The sequence below is a fragment of the Mauremys reevesii genome, linkage group 2, assembly GCF_016161935.1.
Source record: "Mauremys reevesii isolate NIE-2019 linkage group 2, ASM1616193v1, whole genome shotgun sequence".
NCBI classification, from domain to species: domain Eukaryota; kingdom Metazoa; phylum Chordata; order Testudines; family Geoemydidae; genus Mauremys; species Mauremys reevesii.
In genome coordinates, this window is record NC_052624.1 from 119,090,956 (window position 1) to 119,109,390 (window position 18,435).

At 42.4% G+C, this 18,435-nt stretch overlaps 1 protein-coding gene across 3 annotated transcripts in view; it reads left to right on the plus strand.

The window, feature by feature from the left end:
• Window positions 1-16,359, plus strand: part of ANKS6 (ankyrin repeat and sterile alpha motif domain containing 6) — a 91,096-nt gene extending 74,737 nt beyond the window's left edge. For all 3 annotated transcript variants that reach the window (XM_039526496.1, XM_039526495.1, XM_039526497.1), the window contains 3 exons: window positions 14-130; window positions 4,730-4,826; window positions 15,409-16,359. In XM_039526496.1, the coding sequence (XP_039382430.1) occupies window positions 14-130; window positions 4,730-4,826; window positions 15,409-15,458 (264 nt within the window). In that variant the 3' untranslated portion in view covers window positions 15,459-16,359. The remainder of the gene's footprint in view (window positions 1-13; window positions 131-4,729; window positions 4,827-15,408) is intronic.
• Window positions 16,360-18,435: the final 2,076 nt, after the last annotated feature.

The following is an 18,435-nucleotide window of genomic DNA, read 5'->3' on the forward strand; positions in this document are numbered from 1 at the left end:
TTTTTTTCCAAAGGTGGATATGGAAGCCTTCCTCACACTTACTGATGGTGATTTGAAAGAGCTGGGAATTAAAACTGATGGATCTAGGCAGCAAATTCTGGCAGCTATTTCTGAACTGAATGCAGGAAAGGTAGGGATGGGTTGAAATAAGAAAACTGATTACTTTTTCAGATTTGCTTGTATTTCAGATCCAAACAATGGATGTTGAAAAAAAACAAACCTAGTTTTATAAACAAGATATTGAATGTAAATTATTAGTGATAAACAATATTATATTTCTTTGATATTTCCAGGCCTCCTCCATTAATTCCTTCCTTGTTCAGTAACTGGACAGTTATTCACTTTTTTTACTCATTCATTCATAATAATAAAAAGAAGCTAGTGGTGACTTAAATATTGGTCATATTACAGCTATTTGTCCTTCAACCATCATGATGTCAAAACAATTCTATAATTTATCCTTCTCTAGAATAAAATTGTGCTTATCAGCCTTTTGATCTCTTTTCAACTGGGCTCACGTAGCATTTTTCTCGGGCGGCACAGTGTTGTTGTCTTCTTGTTTGTTATTTACAATTGGAAATAAGGAGAGAGGCAGAAAAAAGGAGAATTCCCTACAATGGATTTCTTTAGTCACAGACTGTGAGCTGGTGCATCTCTGCAGCTAAATCTTATGGTTCTTCTCAAGTCTTTCAATTCCAAGTTCCATTCTGTCTTTATACCAGTCCAGGCATACAGGATACTAAGACTTTTGATCATGTCAAACCCGCATTGAACTCTGCCAGCTAACAACTGGGACAGTTTCCTTAATCACTGACAACACCTCTCCTGCCCCTGCGCCTGAGGGCATGTTGCCTTCTGCTGGAAAGGAGCTAGTCTCAGCCCCTCCCATACTTGGAAGCACCCTGCTTCCCTGTAGTACAAGGTAACAGGAATCCTCACCCACCTCAGTGGTTTCTTGGATCCCCTGCCTCTTCTCTGGGACACATTTCTCTCTGCTCCCTAGAGCCGGGTTTGTCTCTGGTTCAGCTGTGACCTGCTGGTATCTAACAACCTGGACAATTCTCTCCCTGGCAGACATTACACCCCCATCCCTTCCTGATGTGGTATTGCCTCCAGCTGCAGTGCAGGAGTTGGTCTCAACCACCCTCCCACCTGGGAGCATGTGGCTTCCCCCAGCTGCAGAATAATCAAGGGGACACTCTCCCATTCTCTCAGCAGTTCCTGAGACCTTACCCTTTCCCTCAGGGGTCCCAGCATAACACTCCCTCTTGCTGCAGGCAAATACTTTAACCTGTGCTACACAGAAAAAATTATTACTAAGGAGGAGGTCAACTAGGAGGTGTTCCATTATCTCCACAGTCAAAACACTTTCCAAACCTTCCCACACCACATGGATTTTAGCTAGTGATACGAGGAATCTGCTTTCGCCCACTCCCACGATTTTTTGCCATTTGGCCAGGCAACATACTGGCCTTTGGGGCCACACTCTGCTTAATCAGAGAGCTCTGGGCCCCTATATCCCTCTGCCCCAAGTATTCCTTGCCATTAATTTGGACAGCCTTAACATGCTCCATATCTGGTTCTGCAGAGGCAAACCTCACAGAAGCAATATGATAGGTTTCAATTGCTTAGGGGGGTTCTGTGTTGAGGACAGCAGAACTAACATGAGCTATTGTTTGCCTGCTTCCTCCTATCCCAGGGCATTTATTCCTCAGGTGATCTATGGAATTACACTGATAGCACTTTTGGGCTCTTCTGCTTTTACAGGCATTTGGGGATGAGAGTTACCAGTAGAGGAATGTTTTTGGGTAAGATAATGTTTAGGCTCCCAACCTCCTCCTCTTCCCAGGGCAAAATGGGATCCTCCCTTCCCACCAGTTTTAAACCCCTCTTTCTGTGGCCTGCCCTCAATAGACACCTGATTCTGTTCGAAGGCATCAGCTAAAAAAGCCATCTTATCCACAGACTTTACATCTTTGTCCCATAGACACTGCTTTACATCAGCCTTATATATGCTTAGAAAGTGCTCTTGAGCAAGAAGATCCAACATTCTCTCAAAACTTGCCAAATCTTTGTCCCTCACCCATTTTCCCAACAAATCTTTCATTTTGTTTATATATTCCTCTTACTCATACCAATATCCCTCTTAAGTTTCCTAAATTTAACTCTATATGCTTCCGGGGTAATCTGAAAAGTTCGCAAAACAGTATCTTTAAATTTACAATAGTCTAAAGTATCTTCAATAGACATTCCATTGAATACATTTCGAGCTTTACCAGTTAATTTTGCCATCAGGTTAGGAACTCTCTTATTATCGGGATTTCATGTATTACACACAGCCATTTGAAGGTAGTGAGATACTCAGCAATATCATCCTCTTCACTGTATGCAGGACATAAGTGTTCCCATTTGTGGATTTTTGGAGTGATGGGAGTCATTGTGGTCGGGGGGTTCTGGTTCTGCTTCCCTAGCAGATCCAGTTGGTGTTTTTGCTCTCTTTCTCTCTCTCTCTTTTTTTCTTCCATGGCCCTTCTGTGTGCAGTCTCCTTTCTGGCTGCCTCCCTGGCTGCCTCTTTTTCCCTGGCTGCCTCTATCTCCAGTTCTTTCAGTTGCAATAATCTCTGGTGCTCCCCAGGAGTGGCACCAGGGTTTCTGGCGCCCTAGGCAGAATTCGGGGGGCGTCATTTTGTGCGCTCCCCACGGGGCACGCGGGAGCTTCCGGTTCTGCTCCCGTCATGCCGCCGAAGAAGGACCCTCTGCCGAAATGCCGCAGGCAACAGTGGCAGTCATCAAGCTGCTCAGTTGCCTGCCGCTGTTTTCCGCGGCACGTCAGCGGAAGGTCCTTCGGCGGCACGACAGGAGCGGAACCAGAAGCTCCCGTGCGCCCCATGGGGAGCGCACAAAATGCCACCCCCTGAATCCTGGCGCCCTAGGCAACCGCCTAGGGTCGCCTAATGGAAGCGCCGGCCCTGGTGCTCCCTCTCCTTTTCTGCAATCTGCAGTCTAAAAAGTTCCAACTTCGCAATCGCTTTACTGCTTTCACTAATTTTCCTGCTTTTTTGTTCCTACTTCCCTTTCCCGATATAAGCAAACAGAAAATAACAAAACTTGACCTCCTGACCCTTCTTAGCCACTGCACTTGAGACTCACTTAAAATCACAAATATCAGTGTTTAAAGTGTGAACTTCACTTGGAGTAACAAGCTGCACATATACCCTGCTCACTGCACCACTGTGACATTCCCCACTGGTGTTATTCGGACCGGTGATCTGCTAGGTCCCTCCAATCTTTGACTCTGGGAGCCAGCCGTACCCTGCTCTGCTGTGAGAACTCCCACTCCTGGGCTGTTCATGCACAGCCTCTGTCATGTCAGCTGCTCCCAGGTACTTTCAACCGAATGACTCTAGCCAGTATCTCCGGTCCCAGACACAACTCCAGCTTGCAGTGTCCAGGAGGCATAACTGGACACTGCAAGACAAAGGTTCCTAGGGTTGTGTCTGGGACCAGAGATATTGTCTAGTGTCATTCAGTTGCAAGTGTCTGGGAGCAGCTGACATGCAAGAGGCTGTGCGTGAACAGCCCAGGAGTGAGGGCTCCCACAGCAGAGACAGGTAGGGCTGGCTCCCAGAGTCAAGAATTGGAGGGACCTAGCAGATCACCGGTCCAGATAATACCAGAGGGGAACGTCACGGCACTGTAAATGATTTTCTTTGTGCAGGTCTTTACATCAGCTCTTACTGGGTTTCATAGTTAAGGCTGAATTGTGTTTTGCCCTTAAAGTAGGGATATAACCTCATATTAAGAATATAGCATGTCCTCCCTAAAGTTACAACACTTACTTTTTGAGCACAGAATGGATTTTTTGAGAATTGACAAGTAAATCTACTAAGTGTCAGAAAGATCTCTCCAGTTCATATATTTTTAGAACCTCTCGTAAGAGCAAATTCTGGAGACAAATCTGTTTGTCTGTTTTAGCATTTTTTGAAAAGCACTTATAGACCTCACAGGTTTGTCTGAATGTACTTCTCTACGCATAACAGACATACGTTGTATCTGTTAGAAACAGAGAGTTTAGAGGAATAAAAGCCAAGTTTTTTTAAAATCCAAGTTTTGGATAGATTTGCCATTGTTGATTAAAGTTGAGAGCATAAAACAGGGAGAAACTTGATGAAAAATGGTGGAAACGATTTAAAAAAATCTTAAAATTATGAAAAAATTAAATCTTACAAATTGCCCTACTATCCTGATGGAAAGGAAGAGGATTGGTTATAGCTGGTAGAACGCGGAAATGAAGGACTTTGACAGGAAATGTGCTGTTTATACTTTGTGCCCATGGAATGTAGGGCTAGACGAACATGTTTGCATCTCTGTCTCCCAGCTATTCCCAATAGGTTCCATGGCCATGGCTGGGTGCACATTGTCTACAGTATGGCTCTGTGAAGGTAAAGTAGGGAAACAGAATTGATTTTTTTGTTTTGTTTTAAATCCAAGTAAATCTGAATTCTATCATTTCCAAAATTAAGAAAATAAAATAAAAAAAATTAAATATATATTGCTCTGTGTTTGCAGGGCATAATTTTTTATTATGTTCAATTCATTACACTTTCAATGTGATAATTGCTTTCCAGGATAGACACAAATTTTCATATTTGTGTTTAACCTTAATAAATGCATTATTGAATGAGAAATTTAAGAATGCCTTTTTTGTTTAAATCTATTTCTTTTACAGGGACGAGAGAGGCAGATTTTACAGGAAACCATACACAATTTTCACTCTTCCTTTGAGAGTAGTGTTAGTAATACCAGACCTCCTGGCAATTCTCAATGTAAGTATTATTCATATGTTGTCAGATCAACTTCAAGCAATTTTTTTAAACTAGGTAAAGTACAGTATATGCAAACATGCTATGTGTTGGTTTAAAGATTCTTGCATTTCTCTCTCTTTCAGACTGTAGTGAAGATTTCAAAGTAAAAAGGCAGAGAATTTATAAGATTTTTATATAGGGATAAAAAAACAGGAGTACTTGTGGCACCTTAAAGACTAACAAATTTATTTTAGCATGAGCTTTCGTGCTAAAATAAATTTGTTAGTCTTTAAGGTGCCACAAGTACTCCTGTTTTTTTTGCGGATACAGACTAACACGGCTGCTACTCTGAAACCTGTCATTATATAGGGATAGTATTTATGGATTTCAAACAGATTAGTGTGTATTTGGTTAATTCAAAAAGTTTTTAAATTAACAATGTATTGCATTTTACACTGAAAGCCACTGGGGGGGCGTGTTTTTCACATGAGGTAGGTCTCAATCTCATAATGAGATAGCTAGGATTGCTCCTTGTCCATCCCTGGAAGCAGACCAATTTCTTACCTCTTACGGTCATCAAATATGCTACTTAGTGGAGTAGTGGGTACTGTACATGTTGCGCTGCATTTTTGCAGTACATGAACATCAGTGCTGAGCCCTGCCTGTTACATTCTGGATAGAAAGAAGAGGGGATCATTTGAACGTTGCTAGTGAGTGTCTCAAGACCCACCTGGAGAAACTCTCTTTCTGTAAATTCACAATTACAGAAACTTTTGAAAGACTGACAATACTTCACCTCCAGCCAAGGCTAACTGGCCTTACACAGTTTCTCCTGATGGGGGTCTTTATGATGGTATAACAGCTCTCAGATCCTTCTATGGCTGCTGAGTCTGCAAAGACCCGGGATCCCATGGCAGATTTGGGGTGTCGGTCTGTCTCAAGCAGTAGAATCAGTTATTTCACCGAATGTAGGAAATAACCAATTCCATTATTTTTCTGTGCCCCAAAACCCCTTGTACTGACCATGAGCAACTTCTGTCGCTTGAATGACAATTGGACCCTCTGTATAGGACAATAACCTCTAGTTCCTCTACCTGAGGGCAGTTCAGGCTCCCAGTTTAGCAATTTAGCAACCTGACTCAACTGGCTCTCTGTCATAGATGTTATAGTTTTCTGGGGGGATTGTTTTTAGTTGGTGTAGCTGCAAGGTTACTGTTTTAGTTGTGACAGTGGTAACCATTTCCCCACAAATCCTGGAAAAACAGCCTCCCAAATACACCAATGAAATCAAAACAATGAGAAAGACATTACTATTACCTAACTATGTGTATGCTGCCCCTTGTTACCATCATCCCCAGACATGAGACTGGTGAACACAATACATGCAGTGGAAAAGTATGCATTTCTCCTGCTAACAAGGTCCCAGCCAGATGCAGAGATGCATTTCTGGCTGCTCTGCCTGTACAGGGTTGGGAGACAGGCGCAAAGCCTGCTCCAGGCAGTGTTTCTGAGCCTGGATTCGTACTTTAAGAGGGAAATGAATGTTATTCATTGACCCACAGAAATTATCATGCTATGTACCATGTGTTCCCCTTCACCTTATTGAAATACACCTTGCATCTACTCACAAAACTGCTTCAGTAGTTTATTGGTCATACTAAGTAATGTTCAAAGTACATTTTGATTTTGCTGGTCTAAATAATGACTGAGTCTCAATCATTCCAGCCTTGATAAATTAAGTGATAATGTGGATGGTATCTCATTATGTACCTCAACACAGGTACAAGTAGTCCGCCCACTGCCATTTTGTTGTGCACTAGTGTAACGAAGCGGCCTCTGGCAGGCCACAACTGAGAGTATCAATTCATGGCGAAGTGCTTAGAGCAGGGCTGTCAGAGCCCACGGCTGGGGTCCTTTGCAGACCAAACCAGCTTCTCAAGAAGCTGACCAAATGCTTCACTAATGCTACTTAGAATCAAACACATTGACATACAAATACATAGCCAATATTCATAACTTCAACTACAAAAATGATACACACATACAGACAGCATAATCATAACCAGCAAATTGTAACCTTTCTATAGACACCTTACTGGACATCCTTTGTACAAGATTTGGTGCAACTATAGGACCTTGGTTGCAACAATGATCTATATTGGTCACAGTTCATGTCAATAATGTCACAGCTAGTGGTTGCTGAGGTACTGTCTGGTCCATTTTCTACACCCCACTACACAAGAATCAACTTGCACAAAAGCTTCTTTTTCAGTACAAATACCAGTGAAAACACCCGGGAGCTAAGTTTCCATTTTCAGAATAGAGAATTTCTGGTGATATACCTGTGGCAACTTCTGGATAACTTTGATTATCAATGTCTCAGGCACGAAAAGCCTTCTTATGAGCTGTCAAGGTTCCTTCCCCACTCTGAACTTTAGGGTACAGATGTGGGGACCTGCATGGACACTTCTAAGCTTAATTACCAGCTTAGATCTGGTATCGCTGCCACCACCCCCAAGCACTACTTTTCTTCCCTGGGTAGCCTTGAGAGACTTCACCAATTTCCTGGTGAACACAGATCCAGACCCCTTGGATCTTAAAACAAGGAGAAATTAACCATCCCCCCTCCTTTCTCCCACCAACTCCTGGTGGATCCAGATCCAACCCCCTTGGATCTAAAAACAAGGAAAAAATCAATCAGGTATTAAGAAAAAGGCTTTTAATTAAAGAAAAGAAAGGTAAAAGAAAACCCTCTGGGAGAGATTAGCATATCAGCTACTCTCACAGACAATAGATTCCAAACACAGAGGATGTTCGCCTGGGCAAAAATCTTAATACACACAAGAATACCCAAATTTGATAATTCCCTTAATGGTACCAAGGCAAGTTACAAAGAAAATAAACATAACCCTATTTATCCCTTTCTAAAACTTACTACTCTGATAAGAGGCAGGTTCCTTGATCTTTTTCATTCCGTCTGAAACTGAAAAACGACTAAACAAAGGAAAACTTCCCTCCTTCCTTTTGAAACATCTTGTTCCCCCCATTGGTTCCTCTGGTCAGATGTCAGCTAGGCTAGGTGAACTTCTTAACCCTTTACAGGTAAAAGAGGCATTAACCCTTAACTATTTGTTTATGACATGAGCATAGTGCCAGATGGGCAGAGGCTGATGTTTGGATTCTGATATGGAGTGAGCTGGAGATTCAGGCAGAGTAGGGTGACTGCAAAAGAAAAACACGGGTATATAGCATTACCACATGAACAGTATTTGACCAGCCTAGCCATTATTTATGGATTTGCCAGTTGCCAGAAAAATAATTTAATGTACCAGGTTGTTGGTTTTTTTAACATAGGTTTAAAGATTTGCATTATTATGACAATACTCTGGGATATCTAATGGTAAAAGTTTCCGTGTCCGGCTCAAGATGTTGCAGTGTTCCCACTTCCATAGTTTAAGCGATAACAGATCAAAACTGTTGAAAATACGGCAGCTATCTGCCTAAAACACGCAATCACATTGCGCGCATGTGTGAGAGAGGGTTTGAGTCACATGAGAGTGATAACATTGCACGTCTCCTTAACCTTATCTATATGTGTTTTCTCTCTAGATACTATAAGTGGCTGTTCAAGGGATGGTGGGTTGCTGAGTTGCCTTATGGTTGGTGGCTGAGGTTGCTGTGGGCTTTTCTTGTAGGGGGTGGGTGCCAGGGTTTTTTTGCATTTCAAAGGTGGTAACCCTAGGGCAGGGGTCAGCAACCTTTCAGAAGTGGTGTGCCGAGTCTTCATTTATTCACTCTAATTTAAGGTTTCGTGTGCCAGTAATACATTTTAACATTTTTAGAAGGTCTCTTTCTATAAGTCTCTAATATATAACTAAACTATTGTTGTGTGTAAAGTAAATAAGGTTTTTAAAATGTTTAAGACGCTTCATTTAAAATTAAATTAAAATGCAGATCTCCCCAAACTGGTGGCCAGGACCTGGGCAGTGTGAGTGCCACTGAAAATCAGCTTGCGTGCTGCCTTCGGCACACGTTGCATAGATTGCCTACCCCTGCCCTAGGGTATATCATCACATTTAGGTCTTGTGGTGGGGTATACTGGGGCTGTTGAGGCCCCCTGCTGGTGGCCTCGCAGTCCTACCACACCCTGCTCCAGAAAAGAAGCAGTGAAGGTAGGTCCTCCAGGCCTGCCTAGAAAGCTTGCAGGGAAGCAGCCAATCTGAGTCCAGCAGGCTCAGTTAAGAGGCACTGCAGGGCCTGAGCAGGTCAGTTCCTGGCTGGCACCAGAGGAGTAAAGAAGGATGCTCTTTGCTGGAGCTCAAGGGAGAACCAGAAGATGGATTCTGGTGGCATTGGGTGAGTAAGGAGAAGAATTGAGAACTTCAGCCCTGAGTTAAGGGTGAAGTGGAAGGGGCTATGTGGGAAGCGGCCCAGGGAGTCGCACAGCAACTATTAGAGGAAGCAGTACGTGGCTGCTGTCTGTAGGATCCTTGGGTTGGGACCTGGAGTAGTGGGTGGGCCTCAGCCCCCCCACTGGCGAAGTGGCCTAAGCCCCAAGGAAGGGATAAGACTCTGCATTAAAAGCCCAAGAAAGGGGGTGGGAGTTTAAAAAGGCCCCAGGACAGGGCTGAAGACCCTGAAGAGGTCTAACCATTAGTTGAAACCTTGGTACTGCAGAAGGAGTTCCTTCATGCACTGGACTGTTTGTGATTTGGCCGGAGGGCTGAGCTACTGAAGACCCACTTCACGAGGCCAAGAGCTGACAATCATGTCTTTGGTTTGCAGACATGAAGAGCAGCATCGTGCTGGCATTTCAAAAAGCAACATCCAAGCAATTGCAAGACAGATAATTTTAGACAGTTGTAAACACAATTTTGGAAATCTATTGAGGTGCAACAACCACAAGCTGCCTAGCATAATTCTGTTTATTTTCCCTTAGACTGCAGCAGTCTTAAACAGCAATATCAGAGAAATGCCTATACTCCAATCTTTCTAGACTAATCTGTTTTATTTAGATTCTTAGACCATGCCTATCAACAGGAAGTCTGAGCACCTTCCAGAAGTGCATTTAGTATCAAGTGCATTTAGAGTATGCATTTAGCATCTCTCACGTGTGGTGTTCTCCTTATTCTGTAAATGGGGAAAAACTATTGAAAGATTTGCTATTAAGTTTATATGACAATTAGCTTATCCCTGGAACCCTACAGTGGCTAACAAAGTCCCTCCAATCCATGAGCAGCTGTGGGGTAACCATATGGGAAAATAATGCTGCAGCATTTGTGTGAGGATTATCACTAACTCTTTGGAATAATTCCTTTTTTCCTCTGGTGAGGAAGGTGATGTTTCCCAGAGGATGGCTGCCTGTAACAATTCAACTGCCTAAATTTTAAATAATTACTAAATTTGCTCTGATCATAGCATGCCTCCAAACCTCTTCTTGCCCCATTAGTCGCTTCTCCTATCACTCCTTGATCTTGCTAGGGACAAGTCCTGAGCATGAGGCTGTAAGAAGGGGGCTGACCTTACCATTGCACTCTAGGGACCAGGCTATGCTTACACTAAAGCTTGGTATTCAAAATGTATTGGCATCGTTATCTTTCTCAAAATAGTTTGCATTCCCAGCTTGTGTGATGGAGTGCTATACCTACCAACTTCCTTATTTTTAATTCAACCACTGGAGTGGATGATCCAGTTCTTCAGGGAAGGTGTGCAGACTGCCCACCCAAGTCCACACTCCCAGAATAATCAACAACAAGCACAAAAGCAAGGAGGATCTGTGTGTGGAATTAGAGTATACAGATTTAAGGAGATGTAGTACAAGGGAAATAAAAAGAACAGCAGTACTTGTGGCACCTTAGAGACTAACAAATTTATTTGAGCATAAGCTTTCGTGGGCTACAGCCCACTTCCTTTGGATGCATGGAATGGAACATATATTGAGGAGATATATATACACATACAGAGAGCATGAAAAGGTGGGAGTTGTCTTACCAACTCTAAGAGGCCAATTAAGTAAGGGAAAAAAAACTTTTGAAGTGATAATCAAGATAGCCCAGTACAGACAGTTTGATAAGAAGTGTGAGAATACTTACAAAGGGAGATAGATGCAGTGTTTGTAATGGCTCATAGTAATGTAACGTCTCTAAGGTGCCACAAGTACTCCTGTTCTTTTTGCGGATACAGACTAACACGGCTGCTACTCTGAAAGGAAAATAAAGACAGGCAGAAAAAGCACTAGTAGAATAGTAAGAAATAAATGGGTGATTACATGTCTAACTAAATGCAACGTGAGACAGACTTGTGGAGGGAAGACAGATGGTTCCACCTGTTGCTTTTTAATGGGTTTTTGGAACTATAAACTCAATTGCTGACTGACTGTGCCCTCAGCCCACTGGTACCCAGCACCTCCTGCCAAGGTCACTGCTTCTGGCAAATATATATGAAATTCACTACAAGAACCTTTGGACAAGTTGATGTGTATATTATATTTTTGGCAGCCAACCTGTTCATAATAAAGTTTATTGTTGAAAGAAAGGTTTATTTGTACTTCAGTTATGTCATCTCTCCCTGAAAACATTGCATCCTGTAACCTAGCTCAGTACAACACAGAGAAACATACATTAACTTACTCCTTCACCCTTAAAATTCAGAACAGAGGACCAACCTATGGGGGCCCAAGCAAGACGGTTGTCTGAGCTCTGAGGGGATTATTCTATTGAATAATCTGTCTCCATCCATATCCTAACCTCACTGTAACACCCCAAAAGCAGGGCACCAGAAGGCATGGCTCCCATAACAGGCAAAGGATACAAGGCTAAAGTCATTTGATTACTAAAGCAGATATCAGAGATTTATGGTCTGAATTCACAGCACTGAGGACTGATTTATTCTCCAAGATTTCTGCAATTAAAGAGGAAGTGAGTATAGAATTTCTAGGCTGGATGCTGCATTGAGAGAAATATCAGAGAAGAGAGAAAGCTGCTTCTTCATTGTGTAAATTTGCTGGAGCCAAAAGAGAGAAGAAGGGACATGAGAATTTAAAAAGTGTCTGAAAAAGATGAAGAAAATCCTATTCTCTTTTTACAAACCTTTATGAATTAGTTGTTAAATTTCAAGTCTGTGGAAGAGATTAAAATAGAGTACCCCGCCTTAGGCTAATAGCAGATCCAGGGATTTCATTATGAGCTTTCACCATTACCAAAAAAAAGTCTTGATTATGAAAAAAGGCTAGATAGTACCCAGAGTCTATACTCCAAGGCCACAATCTTCAGTTTCTCCTAGATCATCTGCTCTAATTTTTAAAAAGAGTAAAGAGTTGAGTAAAATTAAAGCTGCAATTAGAAGGGCAGAGATTCGCTGTAGCAGAAAATTTCTTCAGCTTCTAGCATCAGATTTGTACAGCGAGAGTCTCTAGGGAAGGGAAAACTACACTCTGGATAGAGATCCAACGCTCTAGCATGCAAAAGTCCGTGGTAGCAGCTGTTGAAGAGCTGGTCAAAAAAGTAATGGCAGACAGTGAAACTGAAGAAAAGGAGAGTGAGAAAAGAAGGACCTTCTCTAATAGATGTAGAGCCAAAGGACTTAGATACATGAAACGTAATCGAAGATTAACTAGAAAGGATTTAAATAAACAGTTGAACATTAGCTATGATTATGGTGAAAAGAAAAGATTGTGCAGTTCAGATTAATTGTGGTAATCAATTAGCAGTAACTGTTTCCTCCTCCTCCCCCTCCCCCGCCAAGTAAATTAGTCATTAAGGGAACATACTGTGAAATGGAATTTGTATGGGGAGGCAAGAGAGACCCCCCTGAGGGATGGTAAAGATTAGAGAAAATAGATAGTGGGTGTGCAGGGACCTATAGGAAGTTTGTATAATTCATTATGTAATTCAAAATATCAGCTGATAGGTTGTTCTCCTGGGGGTGAATAATGAGGTCTAGTTGGCGGAGAATTTACCTCACTTGGACTGCAAGGGACAAGCAGCACAAGTATTCATGAAGAGAGTATGGGGGCTTGGTGTTCAACCAAGTATATAATTCATTTGGGGACTGATTTATAGTTTGACTTTTCATCTTTGGATTCAAAATTAGAAATATACATGAAATTTATCCAGAGGAGAGAATTGGGGAGGAAGTGAGGGGCTTGATAAAAAAGGGAAACAACTGTGAAAGCTTACAAGCAGAAATCGTGCCATAGTCAAGTACAGGTTGACAGTTGTGGGAACAATACATTTAATAATGAGATGTGTATCATAGAAGGGTTTGTGTCAGTAAATGGCCTCTTCATAGTCAAGTTTAGAATGTTGGTGCTCCAATTCAACAAGGCACTTAAGCATGTACCTAGTAGCAAATATCTCCACAGGCTGATGATGGGACACTAGATGGGGAGGGCTCAGTGTTATTGCAGAGAATTGTTTCCCAGGTGTCTGGCTCCTGGGTCTTGCCAGATGCCTTGCTCAGGGTCTAAGGCCTGGTCTACATTACGGGATTAGGTCGAATTTAGCCGCGTTAGGTCAATTTAAAAATGAATGTGTCCACACAACCAATCCTGTTCTGTCGACCTAAAGGGCTCTTAAAATTGACTTCTGTACTCCTCCCTGGCTAGGGGAGTAGCGCTAAAATTGACTTTGCTGGGTCGAAGTTGGGGTAGTGCAAATGCAAATCAATGGTATTGGCCTCCGGGAGCTATCCCAGAGTGCTCCATTATGACCGCTCTGGACAGCATTTTGAACTCTGATGCACTAGCCAGGTACACAGGAAAAGCCCCAGGAACTTTTTAATTTCATTTCCTGTTTGGTCAGCATGGCGAACTCAGCAGCACAAGTGACTATGCAGTCCCCCCAGAATTGTAGAGTGTAGAATGTTTCTACGCTCCCCCTATCATCTCCGTCCCTGAGGTTATCGCAGATTGGAAGGCGAAAAAAACCGCACTCGCAATGACATGTTTTCCAAGCTCATGCAGTCCTTCCGCACTGATAGGGCACAGCTTAATGCATGGAGGCATTCAGTGGCAGAGGCCGGGAAAGAATTAAGTGAGTGCAAAGAGCAGAGGCAGGACGCAATGCTGAGGCTAATGGGGGAGCAACCGGACATGATGAAGCATCTGTTGGATCTGCAGGAAAGCCAACAAGAGCACAGACCCCTGCTGCATCCACTGTATAACCGCCTACCCTCCGCCCCATGTTCCATAGCCTCCTCACCCAGACACCCAAGAATGTGGCTGGGGGAGGCTCCGGGCACCCAGCCTCCACTGCAGAGGATGGCCCAAGCAACAGAAGGCTGTCAGTCAAACAGTTTGATTTTTAGTGTGGCTACAATAAGCAATTGGGCCTTGTCCTTCCCTCTTCCCCCACCCCACCCGGGCTACCTTGTCCGTTATCTCATTTTTTTTTTAAATTAATAAAGAATGAATGCCTGGTTTCAAAACAATAGTTACTTTATTTCGAAGGAGGGAGGGTGGTTGGCTTACAGGGAATTAAAATCAACAAAGGGGGCAAGTTTGCATCAAGGAGAAACACACAACTGTCACACCGAAGCCTGGCCAGTCATGAAACTGGTTTTCAAAGCCTCACTGATGTGCAGCGCACCTTGCTGTGCTCTTCTAATCGCCCTGGTGTCTGGTGCGAAACAATTGTCTGCCGTTGTTTTCATGGAGGGAGGGGCGACTGACAACACGTACCCAAAGCCACCTGCGACAATGTTTTTGGCCCCATCAGGCATTGGGAGCTTAACCCAAAATTCCAATGGGTGCGGAGACTGCGGGGACTGTGGGATAGCTACCCACAATGCACTGCCCTGTAAGTCAATGCTAGCCGCGGTAGTGAGGACGCACTCCACCGAATTAATGCACTTAGTATGGACATATGCAATTGACTGTATAAAATCGATTTCTAAAAATCAACTTCTATAAAAATTGACCTAATTTCGTAGTGTAGACCTACCCTAAAAAGTGATCACCATATTTGGGGTCAGGAAGGATTTTTTCCCCAGGTCAGATTGGCAAAGACCCTGTTTTTTGGGGGGTTTTGTTTGCCTTCCTCTGCAGCATGGGGCATAGGTCACTTGCTGGTTTGAACTAGTGTAGATGGTGGATTCTCTGTAACTTGAAGTCTTTAAATCATTATTTGAGGACTTTAGTAACTCAGAGGTTAGGGGTCTATTATAGGAGTGGGTGGGTGAGGTTCTGTGGCCTGCAATGTGCAGGAAGTCAGAGGAGATAATCATGATGGTCTCCTCTGGCATTTAAGTCTATGAGTCTGTGCACTTAACATTAAGCACGTGAATAATCCCATAGAAATCAATGGGCTACTCATGTAATTAAGTACCTTGTTGAATCAGCGCTCTGGTTAGAGGAGAAGACTACATGGGCTGGACTCCATAATCAGGGTCTTCTCCTTCAGCTTGTTGTTGAGTCATGGGATCAAATTGACCACTGATGAAATCGAGTGCAACAGCATTGAACATTGAAGTCAGGAGCTTAGTGCCTAATGACGAATGTAGTCCATTTTCTTTAAAATATTGCTATGATTGTTAGTTGAGCATGTTGTGGGCACTGCCAGAAACAAATAATAAATGATCTCTCTCTTTCTCTCTTTTTTTGTAGCACCTGGATACTGGATAAAACCACAAGAATCTGTGCCTACCAGGAGGTAGCTGCTGGATAAAGATATTCCAGTATTTTTAAGCCTGGGGCATGGATGATAGAGCTCAAGCGGACACAAGAAAATTTGCAAAGCTCGGTGCTAACCACGGTGTCTCAGTACACTGTGTGCAGGAGGTTGTTGCAGTAACATTGTTATGACTCCAATTCAGCAAAGCAACCCTTTAACTTTGTGAATGAATGGTTTTACTGACTTTAAGGGGACTACTCACATAGTTAGAGTTAAGCACGTGCTTAAGTGCTTAGCTGGTTCTGGATCGATAGGAATAAGGCTAGAGAGAATAGTGGCATAGGGAGATGTGTAGGTCACCTTTCAGAAGTACCAATTTGAAGAGCGCACCGCCAAGCACCACAGAAACGAAGGAGGCAAAAAGTTGTTGCAAATTCTAAGAGCTTGTAAATGTGGAAATCTCTAAATTGAATATGCCACTCTAGAATGTTATGTCTCTACAAAGGACAGAGACCAAGTTACAAGATTGAATAGTTTTGTAAGAAGGAGTAGAAAGGAAGAATATTGATGCATATTAACTAACTGAAACATTTAATTTAATCAGTGCTAAGAACACTAAATATAGTTATGTTCATGAAATATCTATTTATGTAAATATAAAAATATCACTAATAAAATTCATAATCTGTCACCAATATTTACACAGAAATTATGTAAAAATTAGATTTTAAATTGGTGATGTTTTGTTTGACATTAAAACCATCTAACTGACTTTTGTAGTATCTACTTTTGATTAACAGACATTGCAACAGGTTACAAAACAATTTTCATATGCATATTATAATTGTTTTTTAAACAATGAATGCTGAAAGGATTCACACAAGAATTATGGATGGAGCTATTTGTTAGTGTTGTGCATAAGAGTTTTTGTTGAGCAATTAAAATACAAGCCATGATAAACTTCTAAAGTTAGTTTTCTCCTTTCTTAAATCTGCAAGTGACAAATGTTCAAAATTGTACTATTGGCTAGATTTAATAGGAGTCTGAGGGTGCGAATATAGCTAAGGTGGAGCAGCACTTGCTCGAATCATTGATGCAGAGGACAGAGCTATAACTAGTTCATTGGTTACATAAAGAGGCCATAGAATCCTCATGGGCTTGCTGAGAACTGGTATTTTTAATACAACTGCACATACAGTATAAGCGCCACATAGTAGTACTCCTAGATGCCTTGGTTACTGACTCCAGGCTCTGGAGTCCCAGTGGGGACCCTTTTAAACTGCTCTGCCCCTAGGTGGGGGCTGGTTATAGCGTGTCAAGGGCACTGAAATTGTTAATGGTGAGCATAGTTGCAGGAAGGGGGGTAATGAGCAGGGAAGATGGAGGCATAGCACCAGCGGCTGGCCCTACCTTCTCTGCTGCCCATCAATTTCAGTTCCACCAGACTCTGGCAGGTTTGACAGCCTCTTCGGTAATTGCCCTCCACATCTGGCTACGTAACCTAATGTTTCAAGTAAGGGCAGAAGTAGCCAGCAAACTGAGCTGTTCCATGTAGGTGGACTCAGCATGGCAGACAAGTGGAGAAGGATTTTTTTTCAAGTCAAACACTCAAATACAGAAGATGTCAAAGCAAGAGAATTTTAAAGAATTAAATCTTTGTAAAAATATCATTTAAATAAGATAACCAACCTAAGAAGGGAAAACAAATGGGTGGTGGGAGAAACATTAAAATAAAATTATCAAGTAGTAACCACTGATATGGATCTGTTGGAGGAACACTGATGGATATAAAGAGAAAGATATAGTCCCTCTGTAGGGACTTGAATTGCCACTATGATTGACACTGGATAAGGAAAAAGAGAGTGAAGATGAATATAACCTGGTGATTAGAGCACTCACCTAGAGACTCAAGTTTCCAGTGACTAATTGTTTTATAAAAATTGGGACAGTTTCAGAATGCCCATACTAAAACATCCCATAGCCCAGTGGCTAGGGCACACTCATGCAATGTGGGAAACAAGTTTAAATCCCTTTTCTACATCAGGTGCATGGGGGAGTTGAACCTGGGTTTCCGACATCTCAGTTTAGTGCCCCACACATTGAGCTAAAACTTGACGGAGGTGGTAGCAACCACCTGCCCCTTCCAGCTCTTTTATGAATCCTCTCTTTTCCGTTTGTCAAAATGCCTGCAAAATTTAAACAAAATGTATGGGCAATACCAAAATGAAATGTTTCATTTCAAAGTTACCGGAACATTTTGCCCTTGTTGTTTTGGACAAAACTATTCTGTGACCATGCCAGGAAGTTGCAAATAGTTGTGGTCGAATCTTCATTTTAGTGAATAAATTGTTCATCCAAAAAAATTCACCCAGCTCTATTAATGAGTGAGAAGGGGCAAGTAGTGCTTGACCATTGATTGACATATTTTAAATTTGTTTGTACACAGTACTAGGAAAAGTGCTAGGAGAAGGACCTCCAGCATAGAGAGAGAGATGAACTAGATGGCTTTTCATCTGTACATTTTATACTCCATGACCATTCAGCTCTTGGATACAATCATTGTTTGTATGCTATAGACAGTTATCCTCTGGGAATTTCATAGAATATCAGGGTTGGAAGAGACCTCAGGAGGTCATCTAGTCCAATCCCCTGATCAAAGCAGGACCAACAGCAACTAAATCATCCCAGCCAGGACTTTGTCAAGCCTGACCTTAATAACCTCTAAGGATGGAGATTCCACCACCTCCCTTGGTAACCCATTCCAGTGCTAAAGCACGTAACGAAGGCAACGAAAGCCAATTCCTTGGAGCCGGAGTTGAACCAGTGACCTAAGGATACCCCAGAAAATTAAGCCTACTGTCCTTTGCTCTACCAAGCTATCGAAGGAAATAGAGAGCATGACTTCATTTCACATAGGTCACCAAACAGCCATAATTTAATAAAGACTCATCATTGATCTGTCCTGGACTTGACCAATCATCCAAAGGTGAAGGCTCTGTGTATCATTCTCCTCTGTGACT